The sequence below is a fragment of the Myripristis murdjan genome, chromosome 20, assembly GCF_902150065.1.
Source record: "Myripristis murdjan chromosome 20, fMyrMur1.1, whole genome shotgun sequence".
Lineage (NCBI taxonomy): Eukaryota > Metazoa > Chordata > Actinopteri > Holocentriformes > Holocentridae > Myripristis > Myripristis murdjan.
The window spans coordinates 21,210,040-21,225,968 of NC_043999.1; the positions used below are offsets into that span (position 1 = coordinate 21,210,040).

Genomic DNA, 15,929 nt, shown 5'->3' on the forward strand with positions numbered 1-15,929 from the left:
GAGCACATTGGCAGGGAAATGTAAGCGCACAAGATGCCAGATCAAATTCCAGCTACACAGCAGCCCAGTGCACCCTGTGAGTCTTTAGCAACAAATCAAAATAATCACTTTGGGTGAAGGATGTTTAGCTTTCTTGTGCCAGTTTAGTTTTCACAGTGTGTGAGGGTGTGTGTGTGTGTGTGCCGCTCGAGCAGTGAAGGTCCGGTCTGAAACACACACACACACAGAGGGAGCTGTCTGGCAGTGAGTAAAACCCAGGGCAGCTTTCAGGCGGGGCGGCTGGTCCTCTCAAGGCCCAGGCGCTTGGTTCTCCTCCTGTGTAATTGTCAGCTTTTCACAGTCTGCCTGACAAGCCCCGAATGATGGAGGAAACGGCGTTTCTCTACCTCCTGAAGGCATGCCATTCCACTGCCTCATGATTTGGCAACAAGCTTCTCTCCCTCTCTCTCTCTCTCTCTCTCTTTCATTCTCATTCTCTTTCATGCTGTCTTTTCCTTTTTCTCCCCTCTCCTCTGTCTCCCTCGTTCGCTCTCTACCTCCTCCCTCTCTCTCCTTTTAAGGACCCAATGACAGCTTGCCATAATTCTGAACACCGTCCAAACGCTGCTGCTTAGGACCGGCCCTCCCAGCGCTGCCAGCCGCTCTCGGAGTTTTTAAGCAGTGTCGAGATGTCCCGAAGCCAACATGTTGGGACAAATGGATTTGTTTGATTTATATGTTAAAGTGGGGCAGTGGCACTCGTAATTGCACAGTCACCATCTGGGGGCTCGGGAGGAAACTGCGACGGCAAGTGGGAGAAAATATGTGGACTGAGTTGATATTAATTGCCATGTTTGTTACATGCCGTGTGGCATAATGGATGTGTCCCAGTCGAAGTCTGACACTTGAAATGTCCCTGGTATTAAAATCCCATTGGCCGTGCCTTTTTTTTTCCATAAGGCCTGTTAATTGTTCACAAATGTGACCCTGATGCTGTGTTTAATAGAGCCCAGACAGTTGGATTCTGACCCGTATAGAAGATGTATGGCACAAGTCCTGGCTCTCGTTGAGAAGAAAGAGACTCGGAAAGTATCTCGTCTCCCTCTTTTTTTTATGTTTGATTACTGCCAATGGACACATGGATGTGTTTAACACTTGCTGTTGTTTCAGATTAAGCCCAAAAGCGTTACCCCCTTTTGTTAATTTGAAAACCGGAGCTCGGGAGACCACCGGCTTGCGGTCCCGGTTAAGGTTTGTTTTTTTGTTTTTTTCTCCCCCCGCTTGTCGCTGTAAAATGTAAACCAGCCGTCTAAGTAACACAAGCAGCATTGCAATAAGGCATTAGAGTAGGGAGTTAAACATTCTGAGTCCAATCCAAGCTTACTGATATTTTCCATGATTCGGGAATGAATGGATGCACATTCTTTTGTTGCACTGTAATTATTTTCTGCCACAAAACAGATGCCAAAATAATGCATGGTGGATGCTGTTGGTCTAAGTACTGAGAGGCTGTGTTTGGCACCGTGCGTTACACGTTTCTGAATGGGAGGGATAAATATATGTTATCTTATGACAAGGCTGTTCTGGCCCTCGCTCAGTGTTTTTCCTACTGTTGTCGGGGATTGTTGACAGAAAGTAATTGATCTTCTTCAGTGTCTTCTCCGCCACGGTTGGATTTATGAGCCGCCTTCTCAGACTGACACATCGTATAAAGCACACCATTGGTTTTCCATGAACCCTGCCGATCAGTCATGCCCAGAGAGAGGAAAGGCAGTGTCTTGAAAGCGGACATTGGTCCCTACCGAGCCACTGCTGCAACAAATGCTGACAAAAAGAAAAAAGCCAGAGGAGAGAGAGTGAGAGAGAGAGGGAAAAAAAACCTTTGGGTACAAGAGCGGTGATAAAACTTTAATAGTTTGTTTTGGAGCTGGCCAGAGCGTGCAGACAATTTGTCTGAGGGGTGCACGGTGCTCACCTCCGACCTTTGCAGCGCTCTTGAAATGAGCCGCGACGCGCGCCGACCCGGCGACCCTTACAAATCCGCCGAAGCCGCCCCGCTCGCGTTCCCTCCACGCGTCCCACCCCCCTTTTTTAACGGCGAGGGTTTACGTTTTATGGCCAAGTAAATATAGGGACTTGATGTTAATGAGAGTGCCCAAACTCAATTACCTTACAGCAGCACACACTGGTGGCTAATGCTACGGTTTCTGTTTCTACGGGCACTGTAGCTGCATTACAGGAGACAAATTTAATAAGACACAGTAAACCACTACTGAATGTCAGTTAAGTGTCTGAGTTTAGAGCTGGAGCGCTACAGGTTGTGTATTTTATGGCACTGTTACACAATCATATATACAAGGGTTGGCATGGTGCAGTGTGCTGTTTCAGACTTACTGCGATGTTAATAAGGGGCTCAGCTCACATGGTTTCTGCCCCAACAGTGAGTCAGACCGTCTGGGTTTGAGGTAATCACTCCTCCTCTCTCCATCTTCCTCTGCTCTCTCTCTCTCTCTCTTCTCTCAGACACCAGTCGGGCCAAGAAGGGCCAGGAGAGCGACGGCGTGGAGTACCACTTCATCTCCAAGCACCTCTTTGAGACTGATATCCACAACAACAAGTAGGTAGAGCCGTGTCTGACACAGACACACACAGGAGCTGCTCTCACAGTACCCAGCACACCGGACAAAGGACCATAGCAGTGACTTTGCATGTTTAGCCAAATATCTACTACATGTATATTCTTCATTTCTGTTCATCTTTTCCCAAAGACAACAGTTGTGTTTTAGAACTCCGATATGATTTTTCCTACCTTTTATTCAGCCACTGGATTCCATTTATTCCACTGTAACGTGAATATGAACTTTCAGAGACTTCAGACTTTCTTCACACCAGTATACCATCACCGTAATAAAGTCGTCCACATTCGTTTTCCTAAAAGCAGCAGCACGGTTGTTTTTTTGATGACTTGAAATTGGGCGGAGTGAAACGGCCTCTCTGCCAGAAAATAGTCCCAGAGGAAGCATCTGCTTTACACAGTGAATTACCAGTTCCAGTCGTTTATGAATGAATGACGAATTTGTTAGCCATAGACGCAGAACATTATAAGGTGGATGTTTCGACTATAAATTCAAATTTGAAAACTGAGGGATTCTGATATGTTCATGTACCTACGCGTAATTAGCAAAAATGGGTTAGTTGTTGTGAATTGGCCAAACGCTCAAAATCATTGATACTGTCCTCAAAGCATATTAGATATATTATAGTGCCCACATCCTGGTTCCACTAGAGGCAGTGTAACAGTGAAAGCGGCAGGCAGACTTGATATTTGCTTCCACTGTGCTCACGCCGCCTCTCTCCTCTGGACTGTGTGTCTGTGTAAGTGACTGTGAGGTGGTGTTGACAGGGCCAGGCCTTGTGTTGGTAACGGATCTCCCGACACTGGCCCTGAGGTCTCCTGTCTCTGCTTCCCTCTTCCCTCAGCCGCTCGCTCTCTGCGAAGCCAGCCGCACCAGAGCCCGCCTTGACATTTTGCGGCCGACAAATTGAAATGTGAATTGTAATAGTTTGCAAGAGTGACTGATGTCTTTCTGCCGCTCTCACACAAGCTGGAGCAAAGGGAGGGGGAAAAAAAAAAAAAGTAAAAAAAAGTATCAATTTTGTGCACTTGCAGGGTGCGCATGCAAAATGTTTACACACGGCAGCGCACATATACATCCAACACAAAAGGAAGCCTGTGGTGGTGAGCGTGTAGCGTCAGAGCATGGAGGGGGAAGGAGGAAGGGGTGGTTTGTATATTTAGGCTGTGTTGCGGTGCGGGTCGAGGCATGCAATGTTTTTCAGGGAGTCGGAGGGGTGAGTGACAGAGCTGTGATGTGGCGACTATGCGTGGGACACTCCATGTTAAAATTACAAGGCAGCGAAGGAGCCGAGGAGTGCGATGACCTTGTTTGCGTTATGGCCCATTGCATGCTGCAGAAACAATGAACTCTGTGCAGGAAGGTTAACTAAAAAGTCACTTGGGAATAGGGCCACAACAGCGTGTGTGCTGCGAGAACAGCCTTTCCCAAGGGAAGCCCTGTTCTATGTTAAAAATGGCAAGCATCTATATAGCTGATGCTCCATATATCCAAACCTCCTGGCACGCCTTGCTGTAGTTGCGTCGCCGCCAAATTGATAGAACGTCTCCTCTGAAAACAAACAGCACAGCTTGCGGCAAGGTGTGAGTTTTTTAAACACGCAGGCTCCCGTAAGCTCTTAAATGAATTTCCCATAACCAAATACGAGGCTTGTTGGAGACTTAAAGCCTCCCGTTTTTTTTTTAAAAGCTGAGTAAAACTTTCTTACATGGGCAATTACTATAAAAATTTCTTTTTACATGGCATCGGTCACACTGAGGCAGTCATTTTGTCTGACAGTCATCATGAGCAGACTGCGAGCATGCCACGACGTCCTGTTCGGTTGAAATTCTTTCCACGTCGTTACTCCGCTCGCTCGCTGTTTTTTCTTTTTCTTTTTCTTTTTTTCTTTTTTTTTTCTCCTCCTTGTTTTCCGCTAAAAATACACCGGTGGCTTTTTTTTTTTTTTTTTTCATGACAGCTGATTGGTGTGAAGGAGGGATGATTATCTGGTGGAAAAGTGTTTGTTTGCTCGAGCCTGGTCGCTTGCTGGGTTTAAAACGCCAGGCTTAGAGAGGGAAGGTTTTGGCGTTCGGGGGCTTTGTGGTTGCTCTGGAACAAACAGGTGTTACTGATTGAAAGGGCAACACAGGAGATTATATAAAAACCCGCTTTGCCAGAGCGTCTGGTTTTTGCGTTTTGCTGAAGAAGGCTATCTTCAGATCTGTCAGTGGTTGAAAGTATAATCCCCCTGTCCCTGTGGATGGCTTTTATGTGCCATTATTTCTTAGATGAATCTCAGGAGTGTATGCACACAGTCTACCAAATCAGGACGAGACTCTAATGTGACTCCCTGAGGGTGTACATGTTGCATTAAATGGTAATCCCCACAGTTGCAAAATAGTAAACCTTTACGTTGCTGTGTTGCTCTAATTTGCCCTCTCTGTCTCCATCCTCCCCTCTCCCCTCTCTGTCTCTGTCTCATTCAGGTTCATTGAGCATGGCGAGTACAAAGGGAATTACTACGGGACAAGTTTGGACTCGATACGCTCCATCCTCTCCAAGGGCAAAGTGTGCCTATTGGATGTCCAGCCTCATGTGAGTGACTCGAGCCCTCGTCATGCCCTTCCCTTCCATCCGTTCCTCTCCATCGCTTCCTCGCCATCCCGCCATCACCCACTCGCCTGTATTTTTGTCCCTTGGCACCTCTGGCCCTACCTATCTCATAAGCAGATCTCTTTCTTTGGAGAGGCCATTGGCTTTCCCGAGGCCTTGGCTGCGTACTGGGTTACCAAAGCGGGTTTTAAAGGGGGCATTTTGAGGGAGCAATTACCACTAATTTCCTCTATTTGAAGATTTCCTCTTTGGCTTATGTGTCTTGGGTGGTGGCGATCAGCTCCTACACAAGTGGCCGGCATGTCGCTGAGCCCCAACAAACCCCGGAGCACGATTCCCATTATCCAGGGCCAGGCCCATATCATCCAGCCTCAGCCCCACAGGCTCTACTCTGTTTGTTTTCGCTCAGTAGATAATGACACACAGGCACAAATACGCCATTATATAGATTACCCTGGCATGTTCTCAAACCATCCCGACCCGAGCAGCAATGAGAGTCAGCCCCGGAGCCCTCGGCTACAGCTTTTGAAAATGTGCCTATGTGAGCACATGTGAGTGTGTGAGCACGCTTGTGCGTGCATGTTTAGCGTACATTTGTTTTGTTGTGGGAGCCAAAAATCATCCCCCTCCCTGCCTCCACTGTGAGTCCCGTCCAGGCCCGTTCTGCAACATGACTTATGGATCAGATCAGCGGCAGTGTCAGGAGCATGTTGTTGCTGAATGATGTTGTCTGCTCCCATGCTGGCTTGGTGAGCGGCTGATAAAAGCAGTCTTGCAGCCTTTTATGCTCTCCCTGATGGAGACAGATGGTTGTCCGATGGTGCTTCCCCCCCTCTCCCTGGGCTTTCTCATCCCATCTTCTGGTGCAGACCCACTGCCTGTTTGCACAGCGAGGAGCCCTGTCTGTGGTAGCAAGCCTAGGAGGAAGCCAAGGTCACTAAGAAAATCTGAAAAAAAATCTATGTTTTGCATTTCAGTCTCCCTCATATCCATATTTAAGATCCATCAGGGTTCCATGTGGACTTGAATTTCTGGAGTGTCTGTAGAGTTAGGAGAGGTGTATTCCAGCCAGGGATAGTCATGGATTTTGATAAATTCTTGGGGGTCAGTTAGGGAGTATCAAGGAAGTTAACAAATGGTTCGCGTTACAGGAATGTATTTTACAGCATGTTTTAAACATTTATTGCATTAGATTGTGGTTTTCAGCCCAACTGTATTGGAAAGCAGACTGTGTACCCCCTTCTCAAAAAACAACCAGGAAGAAATCAGGTTTTTATAGTTCCTGTAGGCACTCCAGACTTATTTATGGAAAACCCACGGAAAAGTCATGGATTTTTACATGAGAGAGTTACTGTGGGAGCCCTGCCAGCAGTGTTGTGTCACGCTGTCATCACTAGATAACACAGACAGAAACAGCAGGCAGGTGTGGAGAGAAATGTACCTTGACTCCTGTCCTACTCTTGCTGCGATAGTGCCACATCCACAAGACGTTGTTTGCGTCTGTTCGGCCTTCAGCCAATTTTTACACATACAGACTTCTCTTCCACCATTTTTACATGCACATTATTTCTGTCTTGTGTCTTCTCAGACGATAAAGCACCTGCGGACAGCAGAGTTTAAACCCTACGTAGTGTTTGTGAAGCCTCCGACGATTGAGAGATTGAGGGAGACGAGGAAGAATGCTGAAATCTTCTCAGCCAAGGACGACAAGGGATCCGCCAAGCCATTCACGGTAAGAATACACCTAGAGGGGACAAAGTTTATGTCTTACTTCATCACGAGCAGAAACACATAGCATGTTTTTTAGTATTTTAAACCGCGCGGAATGCCAGATGGGAGAAAACCATGACTGCCAGACGATTTAGACCATCAGAAAATCAACATGCTATTCTTTTTAGTAACTGACAGTTTAGCTGACATTATCTGTATGGTCCTGATGCAGCACACTTCAGGCTGGATAAAACAAACTCTCATAATAATTTGCAAGTACTATTTAGATTAGATTAGATTAGATTAGATCAGATGAAACTTTAAAGATCCTTGTGGCAAAATTGGGTCAGTAAATAATAGGATCCAGCAAAGAAAAAAATAGAATATAAGTAGAATGTACCTAAGGGGGTATTACATACAAGGCAAATGGCAGTTAACTAGAATATATTTGATAACAATATATGAATGCAAAAATATAAAAAATAAGTGGTTTTATAGTATATATGCTGGATGTGCAAAGTAACAGGAGTAGAACAAAAAAAGACAAAAAAATGAGTGAACAGCAGGAAAAATATGCATGAGAGGAAAATGTATGCATCATTGATATAAATAGAAAATGTATTAAATATAAAGACAGATGGAATAAATGACAAAATTTGAGCGGAATCGCCCCTGTTCAACAAGTTCTCGAATAATCCAGCAGATAGTATTTCAAATTAGGCTTACACATGAAGTCAATAGTCGGCTACTGTTGTAACAGGATCTCAATTCAAAAGGGATTAAAGGGATTTCGCCTTATGTTAAGGGACACTGCATGACTGTGTGGCGACCTTTGGAAGGTGAAGGAAAGTCGCCGCCTTGACATGAAGGACATGGCTGGTGAATACAGTCGGAGTGAGATGCTGAGATAGTGTGATAGAAACACATGGCTTTACTCCTAACAGGTTAACAATGCAAGAAATAACAGAAACCCTATCTGGGTCCTGTCTGTGTGTGTGTGTATGTGTGATGAGGTCATCCCTTGCACACCTTTACTCCAGCCCAGCGGGGACACACATGAAACCAATTAGCTGGTGCTGTCGGTGCTGCTGGGATGCTGAGGGAGGGGTAGGGGGGTGTGGATGATGGTTTTCCCAGCTTCCCCTGGCCCAGCGTTCTCCCGCTCGCGTGTCTCTCTCACTTGCATTTGTCTCTCTCACCACGGGGCCACGTTCAGGCCAAGTCCCGGGTCACAGGCTCGCCCGGGATGGCATGACAGGACGCCGTGAGGTGAGAAACATAAGGAGAGAGGGAGGGCAGACGAGAAAGAGGCTGCGTCATAACAAGACTCAAGCTCAACCCTAACCCCAAGTCAGTGCGGACATTTGGCTGTCTGCAGGTGTAAATCTAGGACATTGTGGCACATGGAGCTGGAGTTCAACCAGTGTGGCTTGCTAAGGGCTGATGTCAGTGTCAGTATTATTGGGTTTAAGCTGCCGGTCACTGTTTTGGTACAAAATATCAAATTACTAATACTAATTTATACCATATTTCTTTCCAAAAAATCCCCAAGTAAGCAAGGACTCCATTTTTTTTTTTTTTCATCGTGAGACTCTAAAATGTGAAATATCCCAACGGATGACATAGTTTAGGTGAGGGAGTAGTTCTGTAAAGCCATGTGAGGCATGTTTCATTCAGTTTCTGACAGTCTGAAGCTGTTGATTAAAATCATAAAACACCATCGCTGTTTACTTGTTTGGAGTTCCTGGAATATTTTTTTCATTGTTAACGCATTATTTATATTTAAAAATCCACAGAGAGCACCTTTTAAATTTCTATTTTGTCCATTTTGAGACATTTAAGTGGCTCACAAAGAAAGTGAAGCATGCTTAAATAACTTAAATTTACTTTTGTGTAAAACCACAGCAAAATATAATTTGGCCTCATCTGCTCCTTTTTCAGCCTATATGCTACTAGAGTTGCAAAATTCTGGTAATTTTCAAAGTTGGAAATGGGAATTAACTGGAATATATTTTGAATGGAACTTTTTTTGGGGAGGATCATAGGGAATATGTTTATTTTAATTCAACATTCATGTTTTTTTGTTGTTGTTGTTGTTGTTGTTTTGCTGTTAAATGAAAGAATCAAAGTTCTACTCCCAAATAAATCAAAGTCTAAAATGTATTTTTTTTTTTTATTACTTTGGACACATGTCTGTTTATGGCAAAACAAAATGTTTATATTTATGTTTGTATATGATACAGTTTCTATAAATTTCCCCAAATTTTCAGTTAATTCCCATTAATTCTCATACATTCCTGTTCATTCCCATGGAGAGTTCTCAACTTGGAAGATTTCAAAAATTCCCCAGCTTAATTTACCGTGGAAAGTTTCTGGAAAGTTTACGGAAATTTACCACCCCTCCGCAACCCTAGCTGCTACTAACATTGGATTGCTGTTGCTGTTATTGGCCCTTTATTAGCTTATGGTATCCCCTAATGCAATACAAATGCAGCTCTATGTGGCTCTGTAACAGCGAGCCGCATTTCAGCCAGGTAACAGTTTATGTACATTGACAGGGCCCGAGCCACCGCATATTCACTATTAAACGGGCTGAAAGAGAAGCCCTTGTTTAGTGAGATGTCTTCGACATATTTTATCCAGCGCCAGCTGTATTTCTCTCAGAGAGAGAGGTCTGCTTTAATGATAAAGGCTGAGGAACAGTTCTCTCATTGTTTTAGGAGAGCAGTCTGACTGCAGGCTCATTGTTTTAACTGGAGAGAAGTCAGCATACGTTTTCAAAGGAGTTGAAGCATACTGTAAAATCAACCAAAACAGGCTGATGTAATACATTATGAATTTGTAATGTGGTAACCACAAAATGGCACATTATTATAGCATATTGGGCAATGCAACAGCTGGGAAGAGCCAAAATCAATCTGACTGATGCGTAAGCCAACAATAATAAAAGCTGGGGACCTCTTGCCGAACCAGATCTGTACAGTTTTTGATGCTTGTATCATTTTAATGCAGAGGGCAGGTGTATTTTATGGGCCAGATCTTCAGTAGATGAGATCTGCTCTTTTTTTTTTTTTCTTCAGTATGTGAAGCCTCTTGCTGTGGCCGCATCATTGCCTTTGTTGCCATTTCAATTCAGATCAGTTGAATTCAAAAAACTTTACTGTCCCATAAGGGGGATTGGATTTGCAGACTCGGGTTATAGTAAAAACGCACAGTAAAAATACACTATAAAACAAATAATAAAAAAATACAAACAATAAAAATATGTAACATAAAACACATTTCAATCTCTCCAACATATGCTGTAGAGACAAACATCAGTGATCAGACCAGACAGGGAGTAAACAATTGAATTTAGTGCAAAATACAGAGGAATAAAGTACTTACACAGGCACAAGATGCCGCATCATTTCATATGGAAATTAAGCAACAGGGATAAATGAGTCCCTTGCGTTTTTGCTTTTGAGTTTGGACCATCTAAAAGTGGCATCAGCTCAAACTGCCCTCTAAGGGGGTGGCTGATCCAGGATAGATTTTTGGATGCCAGAGCACATCCTTTCACTCTGACTAGCCCAGCTTTCCATTTGTCTCTTTTACCTTCCCTGTGTTCATCTCCTTGCCCCATTTATTTCATCCTACATCCGCCTCTATCTTATTCTTTACTTTTCTTTTTCTCTCCCTTCACTGATTCTCTTTCCATGTCTCTCCCCAGCTCGCTGTCCCCTAACTGGCTTCCCGCTGTGATTAATGCTCTTTCACCTGGCATGGCCCTAACTAGAGACAGACATAAAGTCTCAGCCACTCGCTGGTGGACATGGAAACATCACATACACAAAACAGCACAAAGTCTCCCGGGCTCACTTACTTGCCAGGACAGGTCAGAGAGGTTGTCTTCCTGGCGCTGGTCACAGTGGTCATCTGGTAGTTGTGGTCCACCTGAGTGTAGACGGGGCAGGGGGAAGCCCTGCGAAGGCTCAGTCCAGATGACAGAGATATAGGCCTCCAGTGGAACAGCTTCCTCCCCAGTCCAGCAAACCCCCAGCCCTCCCTCAGCCCTCTTTTAATCTCATCCCATCCTCTTCCTCTCATCCCCGAGATGCAGGCCGATAAAACCATCATATCTTCCTCACAAAAGACAATAGAGCATGAGATGGCGTGGGTGGGTTTTTGTTACCGTCTGCGAGGCAGATACACACCAGACAGCCAGGCAAAACACAGAGACAGGGCTTTTAGAAAGTGTCACGGCAAGTGAGTGTTTATATTCAGCTGCGCAGCTAATCCAATATGAAGCGGAAAACCACCAGAAACATTCTGAAGTAACTCCTGGCTGGGAGGAACGTCTCTAAAAAGCAAGCCGTTTAAGCGTTTTAAATTTTAATGAGGCTATGTTTATGTGCGTGCACACACTCAGCTTGACCATGTATATCTGTGCGTGTGTGTGTATGTGTGAGTGAGTGTGGTGGGGGAGGGGTGGGCATGTCTGTTTGTGTGTTTGAGTTTCAGTGTATGAATGTGCATTTGTGTGTATTTATAATTGTGTGTTTGGCAGAGGGAGTCAATATAAAACCCTATCTATCCAGAGATCTGAAGTTGAGTGTTCCCAGTAAAAACATAAGGCTAAATCAGTGCAGCCACTTTAGCTCTGCCATGTGCGCTGAGGGCAGAATCAGCCATGGCCGACAGAGCTAAACCGGCCTCAGCCAGAATGCCCCAAAAAGACCACCGTGGACGGCAGTCAGCATGAAACTGTTGCACATTACAGAAGCTAAGAATACAGGAGCCCTGCATAGTTGATGTTTACTGATGCAAATGTGTTAGTAGGTTACTCTTAATACTGGAGAGCAGGGAGCCCATCCTTCATTTTGACGGCCCTCTTCAAGCCTTCATACGGGCAAACATTAGAGAGCATTTCCCATCTATGATCAGATTATTACTTTATATTACATCATCACCTTCATAAACTGGCCTTTGAGCATCCTGATGACTCAGTTGGTTAAGGTGCAAACTATGTTGTTGCAATGTCAAACAAAAAAGATGTATTACTAACAGTAATGTACATAATAATAACAAAATGTAAAGCCAGGGTTGACCGAAACTCTGGCCGCAACTTTATCCAACTTTTTTCCTTTTATACTTTTTTTTTTTTTTTTTTCCAAAGTATATTAATGCATGTTGGATTGGTATGTAAAATAAACAAAACTCCACGATGGATTCTGCAAGTTCTTATGAGATTATAGTTTCTGACATTTGTCTCATCAACAAGAGTGAGCATATTTGTGAGTGAGAGATGCCAAAAAAAGAATGATCGAAAGCAATTTGGAATTAAATAAAGGTAGGAGGGATAGAAAGTCAAAGAGAGGAGCTAGCTGGTATTATGATGTTTAGTGCTGTTGTAACTAACTAGTAAAACAAAGGCTATCCAGATTGCGTTATCTCCAAGGTCAAACTAGCCACACTAGCCTGTAGCCTGCTGAAGACTGTAAATATCACAGTCACAAGTACATGAATCAGTAAAGAACTTATTGCCATTTATATTCTTTTATTTCTAGCTTGACCAGAATTCCTTTGTTGCCATTCACGTTTGCCAGATAGTGAACAGGCACTCTGAAATACTGTGGTTCCTCGGCCCTGCTTCCATTGAGGTTTAACTCAACCAGTGTGATTATTTCTGTCTCTACAGAAATGTTTGTATATCTAAAACTTCAATCTGTCACCATGCATTTGGATAGCAGCTACAGTAGGTTTGCAGGACTGCAGAAGAAGTTGCACAAACAGAGTCACATGACCAAAGCTCCCATATCCGATGCTGAAATGCCACAAGCTGTCGGTGCCCCCTTAAACATATAACATCCAGACTGGCATGTACCAATTATGTAGGCTTTACATGTGTTTTCTGTCTTTTTTGCAAATATGGAAATGTTTTGTTTCATGCTTATTTTGAGCGTATTTTATTTTTCTTGCGAGTTGGATAGCCGTGTGTATTCAGTGGAGGAAATTATGAAAATTCCTTGAGGTCAGGTTTTAGTGCGTGGTCTGTGCCAGGGTTCATGTGTGGGTACCATGTCTTGGGTAGGACATAAAGGGCCCTGCATGGGCCGCTTTGTTTATTTGTATGTTTATGGCCATGTAATTTGTGTGTACAATACGTGAATTTATCTCCTCTCTTGTTTAGTGTGGCCGGGATTCTCTCTTTGCAGCAGAGAGTCTGCCCTGCTTTAAGAGGTCACAGAAATTTCCTGTTTTGCCCTTCTTGGTTTGCACATTTCTCAACGATCGTTGTTTTGTCTCTTTGACCTCCCTCCTCTTCCTCCCCCTCTGTTTTCCCTGCCACACTGTAGGAAGAGGACTTCCAGGAAATGATAAAGGCTGGCCAGGTGATGGAGAGTCAGTACGGTCATCTGTTTGAGAAAGTCATTGTGAACGACGACCTGTCCGCGGCCTTCGGTGAGCTGTATCAGGCTTTGAGGAAGGTGGAGAACGAGGCGCACTGGGTTCCCGTCAGCTGGACTCACTCCTGAGACCCAGACAAAGACGATACCATGAACTGAGAAAAGGGAAGGGCTTTGAATAAAAATGTGCAGGTTTTTATCTTTTTATGTCCACTGTTGCTGGTGTCAGGTGTCAAGGGGGTAACGGGGATTTAATAAGACAGCACCAGACTGCTGTGTCACCATACCTGAACTGCAAACCTCTGATCCTGGGTCTTTGCTTGGGATCACGTTGGATTTGGACTTTGCCTGGGATCAGGTTGGATTTAAACTTGAAACTGCGGTCTGGATCTGACTCTCCAGGTCTGACCAGATTTGACTTGGCCAGTTGTCACTCTGTGTCAAGGCAAAGGGCTTCTGTCCAGGATACGGGCCGTGGCTTTGGCCAGAGTCTAGGACATTGACCTGGGTCTTTGTTTTCTTTTATGGACCCAGCCTGGACCGTCCATTACACAGCACCAGCAGTTCTGCCAGCAAATCAGCGATCCCGCCAACAAGGACTCCTTCCATAGTGTGTTTATAACATTAGTTCATTAGAAACCAAAGGGACTGACATTATTTTTCTTCTTGGTGGACAGTTTACATGCATATGTCTGTAAAAGAACATGACCTCTGAGGAGAACGGGGAAGAAGAGAAAAGAAATAAGATTTGCCTTCTGTCTTAAACTATTTTTGCGCTTCTAAAACGCTTCCATGACTGTTACTCCAATGTCCAAACAAAATATTGTCAGGTACACTCTCAAGAAAGGGCAATAGGTGTAATTTTATTTAAAAGAAATTAATATATTTTAATATTTTTCAGCTGTTGTTTTGCGTACCTTTTATATGCATATCATTATAGTCCTCAGAGCAAATCCAACCTCTAGTAACTTTTTGACAAGATTTTGACATTGGGAGTGTCTCTTCATGGTCAGTGTTTTGTTTTCATCGCCGAGTCCAGTTTTCCCCCTACAAAGCACATAGAGAGCCATTTTGTTTAGGTGTTTTATATTCCATTAAGGAGCATTTTGAAAAGCCACCACCCTTCATATGAAGGTGCCCAGCATAACAGCTTTGCCATTTAAAGTCCCAACACCAGACACTTTTGGCTGTCTGTTGGAAGAAAATGTTCTCAATCATGTTTCATTAGGGTGGAGTCTTTATTTTTATTCACACAAAAATGGCTTCAACAAGGCACCTAATAGAGGGTCCATAGTACACTTCCAGGTTTATAACTGGGAGAGAGGCGAGGTAGCCACCGCTTACTTTACGAGCGTCATGTTGTATAGAAGTTAGGAGCTGATTGTTATTTGGATGACTCTCCCATTCCTATTCTAACTCACCCTCCCTCTCTTATCCAGGTTTTACTCCCTTCTCCCTTTTTTTCACTTTTAGTTTATAGACACTTGTCATGAGATACTTAAGCGTTTGTTTTCAAAGCACCTACTTTCTGAATGTAAATCCTCTGCCATTACCAGTATCCTTTGTAAAGCCTGTACAGATTGGCTCTTTGCTCCTATTAAATCAGCTCCTCTCATTTTCAGAAATGGCAAAGTGTTGATGAACATACACATCTGATCTAATTTAAGGAAACGTGCTGGAAATCAGTATTTCAGTGTCTTGCTTTTAAATTTGAACAAATCGTCCATTATCTGACTCCCCTTCATATATTCACACTCCCTCACACTAGCTGTGCATTACCAGATAAAGCTGCAAAGCCCCTAAATAAATGTCTTCCTGTCCATTTATTTTGTCCATTTCCAGGACTTTTTCTGCAACTGTGTTCATTTTCAGCAGGTCATGACTTTTATGCTCCTGATTTGCTAATGATACCATAAAGTTTAAGTCTATGTCAGTCATCAACTATATGTTTTGTTTCTTCATGACAATGCCACATGTTTGTATTCATTTTACTACATTAGGTTCCCTGTGTGTTCATTTCTTCATGTCCCACCCCTCTGTCATTTGTATCATTGATCAAAATCAGAGGTTTACAGTCTGTTCAGAAATGATTTCTCTTTATATTAAAAAATTGTATATGTGGCAAGTTGTATCATATGCTCCCATATTGTAGGTAACTCTACATTTTATATTAAAAACTAAACTTGGATTTCCAAAGTGTTTGTGTTTGAAAAGTAATTTTAATAATTCATCCATTCAAAAGGTTGCAATTTTTGGCAGGCTCTGAGAAGAACGGTGGCTGAAATAGAATTGTTCAGGTGAAATAATACTCTTAAGTACACCACAAATATTGTGTTGGATTGTGCCCTTGAGTGCCATTCCCATCTACCTCCTCCACTAAGACTGAAGGAGAAACAGCATTTCATCCACCCCTCAAAAGTTCGCTCCAGAGTGCACAGTTGTGTAAATAGAGCTGATACCTTTCATCCTCTGTATGACAGCACTAGACAGCAGTAAGTGTCAGTCACTCTCAGTTTTTCTCACCTATGGGCCATTACAGCCCAAAAAAAAAAAAAAAAAAGAGAGATCATTTTCCCACAGTGCAGTCAGTGTGGTGCTGTGGGCATCAAGAGCCAAATTC

General features: G+C 43.6%; 1 protein-coding gene across 5 annotated transcripts in view; it reads left to right on the forward strand.

The window, feature by feature from the left end:
- Positions 1-15,505, forward strand: part of mpp7a (MAGUK p55 scaffold protein 7a) — a 140,402-nt gene extending 124,897 nt beyond the window's left edge. For all 5 annotated transcript variants that reach the window (XM_030079632.1, XM_030079633.1, XM_030079635.1 and 2 more), the window contains 4 exons: positions 2,503-2,596; positions 5,084-5,192; positions 6,799-6,942; positions 13,259-15,505. In XM_030079632.1, coding sequence (XP_029935492.1) covers positions 2,503-2,596; positions 5,084-5,192; positions 6,799-6,942; positions 13,259-13,438 — 527 coding nt within the window. In that variant the 3' untranslated portion in view covers positions 13,439-15,505. The remainder of the gene's footprint in view (positions 1-2,502; positions 2,597-5,083; positions 5,193-6,798; positions 6,943-13,258) is intronic.
- Positions 15,506-15,929: the final 424 nt, after the last annotated feature.